General features: G+C 38.1%; 1 protein-coding gene across 1 annotated transcript; it reads right to left on the reverse strand.

The window, feature by feature from the left end:
* Window positions 1–1516: 1516 nt before the first annotated feature.
* Window positions 1517–4728, reverse strand: LOC140970593 (uncharacterized). Its single transcript, XM_073432388.1, has 5 exons — window positions 4106–4728; window positions 3247–4057; window positions 2741–2885; window positions 2464–2617; window positions 1517–1757 (listed from the first exon to the last, which is right to left on the reverse strand). The coding sequence occupies exons 1-5, from the start codon at window positions 4726–4728 to the stop codon at window positions 1517–1519; spliced, it is 1974 nt and encodes a 657-aa protein (XP_073288489.1).
* Between the last annotated feature and the right edge of the window lie 258 nt (window positions 4729–4986).

The following is a 4986-nucleotide window of genomic DNA, read 5'->3' on the forward strand; positions in this document are numbered from 1 at the left end:
AAATGATGTCTGATATCAATGTGCTTCGTTCTGGAATGGAGTACTAGATTATGCGATATAGCAATTGCACTGGTATTGTCACAAAATATGGGTGATTCAGAAGCTTAAACACCATAGTCTTTAAGTTGTTGTTGTATCCAAAACATTTGAGAACAACAGCTTCCAGCAGCAAGATACTCTGCTTCTGCAGTAGACGTGGCTATGGAAGTCTGCTTTTTGCTAAACCAGGAGATCAACCTGTCACCAAGAAATTGACAAAAACCACTTGTGCTTTTCCTATACAGTTTACATCCTGCATAATCAGCATCTGAGTATCCAATAAGATTAAACGATGAGTCCTTGGGATACCAGAGGCCTACATTTTGAGTACCCTTCAAATATTTTAAAATTCTTTTACCAGCAATGAAATGTGATTGTTTAGAATTTGATTGAAATCTAGCACATATGCAAACAGCAAACATAATATCGGGTCTACTAGCAGTAAGATATAACAATGAGCCAATAAGACCACGTTACTGACTTACCTCTATTGGAGTTCCCCCTTCATCTTTATCAAGTTTGGTAGACGAGCTCATAGGAGTGGAAGCAGCAGAGCATGCTTCCATCCCAAACTTTTTCAGTAGTTCCTTTGTATACTTAGCTTGATTGATGAAGATTCCAGTATCAAGTTGCTTGATTTGAAGTCCTAGGAAAAATGTTAATTCTCCCATCATGCTCATCTCGAACTGTTCCTGCATTAACTTGGCAAACTTTGCACATAATTTGGGGTTAGTTGACCCAAATATAATATCATCAACATAAATTTGAACTAATAATATGTGCTTGTTTTTTACTAGGGTAAACAAAGTCTTATCCACGGTACCGACGGTGAAATCATGATCAATAAGAAATTGTGAAAGTGTNTATCATTGAGGAAAGCACTTTTCACATCCATCTGATACACTTTGAAATTTCTAAAAGCAGCAAAGGCTAAAAATATTCTGATAGCTTCGAGCCTAGCTACTGGTGCAAAGGTTTCATCATAGTCTATTCCTTCTTCTTGTCTGAATCCTTGTGCAACCAGTCTTGCTTTGTTTCTGACAACTGTTCCTTCTTCATTTATTTTGTTTCTAAATACCCACCGGGTTCCAATGACAGCTTGGTGAGATGGTCTAGGTACTAGAAACCAAACCTTATTCCTCTCAAATTGATTCAGCTCTTCTTGCATAGCTTCTATCCAGTTGGGATCCAGAAGAGCTTCTTCAATCTTTTTTGGTTCATCTTGAGAAATAAAAGCAGCATGCATGTATTCATTCATCATCTGTCTTCTGGTCCTTAGCGGAGCTGTTGGATTTCGAATCACCAAAGATGGAGGATGAGATTTTCTCCAAATAAAAGGATTTAGATAATCTTTATGTAAAGCAGTAGATTGTTCTGGAATATCAGCTGCTGGTTCTGGAATGTCAGCTGCTGGTTCTGCCATATGAATGTCTGGTTCTAGATTTTGAATGTCCTTGACACTTGCTTCTGCATCATCTTAACTGTCTAGTTCCAGATGAATCATGTCTAACCTGTTACTTAGATTAGATATGTTAGTAATCTCGGGAGCACTGCTGTCTTCATCAAAGACAACATGAATAGATTCTTCAACATTGAGTGTTTTACTATTGAAAATTCTAAATGCCTTACTAACTGCTGAATATCCAAGAAATAATCCTGCGTCAGATTTTGAATCGAATGCAGCTAATTGATTTTTACCATTATTATGCACAAAGCATCTAAAACCAAAAACATGAAAGTAAGATACATTCGGTTTACTCCCTTTACAGATTTCGTAAGGAGTCTGATTATTCCTCTTGTTGATCATTGTTCTGTTTTGTGTGTAGCAAGCAGTATTAATAGCTTCTGCCCAGAAGCGCTGAGAGATGTCTGCATCTGCTAGCATTGTTCTAGCAGCTTCTTTAAGTGTTCTGTTTCTCCTCTCAGCTACTCCATTTTGTTGAGGCGTCCTGGCAGCTGAATATTCATTATGAATGCCCTGTTCATCTAGATAAACCTCAAGAGTCTTGTTAGTAAATTCAGTATCTCGATCACTTCTGATTCTAATGACAGAAACTGATTTTTCATTTTGAATCTTTTTCAGAAGTTTGATCAGGAGGCTACTGGTTTGATCTTTTCCAGCAAGAAAGATTACCCAAGTAAATCTAGAAAAAAACATCAACAACAACAAGGGTGTACCTCATTCCCCTTAAGCTCATGAAAGGGATTGGACCAAATAAGTCCATATGCAATAATTCTAAACACCTTGAGGATGATTTGCTGCCTTTATTTTTGAAACTAGATCTTACTTGCTTACCAAGTTGACATGCAGAACATACATGATTCTTAACAAAATTTATGTTTGGCAATCCATCGACTAAGTTCTGCTTTTTGAGATTGTTGATAGACTTGAAATTCAGATGATTCAATCTCTTGTTCCACAACCTGTGTTTATTACTTAGAGCTGCAACTAAACATGTAGGAGCAGTGATATGATCTATGTTCCATGAAATTTTGTAAGTTTTGCCTTTTCTAACTCCGGTTAAAACAGTAGAGTCACCAGCATTTTTAACTGTGCAAGTGTGCTTCTGGAATGCTACTGAAAATCCATTACCACATAATTGACTAATACTGATCAAGTTATAACAAAGATTTTCAATTAAGAGCACATCCTTAATAGTGATGTTACCATGGATAATCTTACCCTTACCCACGGTTTTACCTTTTGAGTTGTCCCCAAAGGTTATCTCTGGTCCAGCACAACTCACTATTTCTGATAGTAGACTCTTCTGTCCAGTCATATGTCTGGAACATTCACTGTCCAAATACCATGTTGAGTTACTGATCTTGGTTTTCTTCACTTGTACCTGCAAACACAAATTTTAGTATCTGGTACCCAATCTATTTGGGTCCAAGCCTTATTAGTCCTTTTGGAACCCACATTTGTACAATTTTTGTACTTCGGGTATCCATGGAGGTGTGTGCAACATAGAGTCTGTTATTTCTAACATTATGCATCTTAGCATGTTGTTCTTCCCTTCTGTTTCTGTTGTCTGGCCTGTATCTCTTCTGAACAGGTCTAGAATTGTAGTACTGGTAGTTTTTAACCTTCATAGGAGGTTGTCTTCCTGAGTTGAATCCTCTACTGGATCCAGAACTCTGGTCAACTCTTTCCTTAGGTTCAACATAACCCAGACCATAATGCATCCTTCTGCTCATCTGATTTACATTCCTTTCAATTGAAGCAGTAGGTACTTCTGGTTTCTGTACCACACTGGATTTCACAAAATGAATGTACTTTCCTTTGCACATATCCAGTTTTGGCTTAGTATTCGTTTCAGAAGTGCCTTCATCATTACAAAATCCGAGACCACTTCTGTCTCCAGATTGTTTTTGTAACTCTTGCATCTTTTCGAGTGAAATAGAGGACTTATTCCAAGCATTCACCAGTAGCGATAACTTCTGGTTTTCAGAAAGCATCGTCTGGTAATCTGCTTTTACTCTTTCATTCTCAGTTTTTAATTTACTCATCTCAACTTGTAAATCATTACAGCTGTCTACTTGCAAGCAAGTTAACTTACTGTTCTGATTTCTTAAGTTCTGATTTTCAATCTTAACTTCCTCGAATGATTGAGAAAGTCTCGAATACTCTTCTACCATGTCGTGTAATGCTTTGACTAAATCAGTGCGTGTAAATTCATCAGAGTCAAAGTCAAATACCTCTCCGGATGTCGAGGTTGATTCCGTATTTGCCATCAGACATTTGATCTCATCTTCATCACTGTCACTTGAATGGCTTTCAGATCCAGAAGATTCAGAACTTGAGTCTGCCCATTTGGACTTACTTTCTTCTGCAATCATTGCCTTTCTGTCTCTTCTGGTCTTTTTATCATTGCGTTTGACACCCTTCTTCTTCTGGTCATCCTTCTTTGGTTTTGGACAATCAGCAATGAAGTGTCCAACTTTTCCGCAGTTAAAGCATGCCATATCACCAGAAGGTGATTCTTTTTTGAAATTGCGGTTGGGACTTTGAAATGTTCTGTGATTCTTTCTCATGAATCTGGAAAACTTCTTAACAAATAATGACATTGCGTCATTGCTTATCTGTTCAGCGCTTCTCTCAGAAGTATTCTCTATAGCAGTAGCAGAGGATGAACTTGGGGCAACTGTAGTAGTGGAGTTAACAGTAGCTGCGAGAGCTTTGGTTGGTGGAATTGCTAAGGGCTCTTCTCCACTTCGAACTTCAAGTTCAAACTCATATGCCTTCAGATCTGAGAACAAGTCATGCAGTTCTAACTTGTTTAGATCCTTGGAAGCTCTCATTGCCATTGTTTTGACGTCCCATTCTCTGGGTAGGGCTCTCATTACCTTTAATGCAACTTCCTTGTTGCCAAAATCTTTTCCAAGAGCTGAAAGTTCATTTACAAGGCTGCTGAAGCGTTCATCAAACTCATTCATTGTTTCTCCAGCCTTCATCCTCATATTCTCAAACTTTTGCATGGCTACGGAAAGTTTGTTTTCCTTAGTTTCTTCGTTTCTTTCACAGATCTGAATCAATTTTTCCCAGATTTCCTTGGCAGTAGGACACATCTTGATTTTGCTGAAGGTATTTTTGTCGAGTGTCTTGTACAAAATGTCTTTTGCAACGTTGTCAAGATTGGCTTTCTTCTTGTCCTCACTTGTCCATTCATATCTTGGTTTTTCCAGCATCTGAGGTGCGACTTCAGTATTAGCAACAGCTGGATTTGGCTTTAAGATCTTTAATGGACCATCTGTGATGACATACCACATGTCATCATCTTGAGCTGCAAGATGGGCTTGCATTCTGATTTTCCAGTCGTCAAAGTCTTCTTTTGAGAACATTGGAATTTTGCTAAAGTGAGCCATGTCTGTTAAATATTTTTCAGAACATGAATAACCAGCTCTGATACCACTTGTTGAGGATCGGATTGAGTTTAGAAGAGGGGG

Source organism: Primulina huaijiensis, unplaced genomic scaffold, assembly GCF_012295235.1.
Source record: "Primulina huaijiensis isolate GDHJ02 unplaced genomic scaffold, ASM1229523v2 scaffold9777, whole genome shotgun sequence".
Taxonomy (NCBI): domain Eukaryota; kingdom Viridiplantae; phylum Streptophyta; class Magnoliopsida; order Lamiales; family Gesneriaceae; genus Primulina; species Primulina huaijiensis.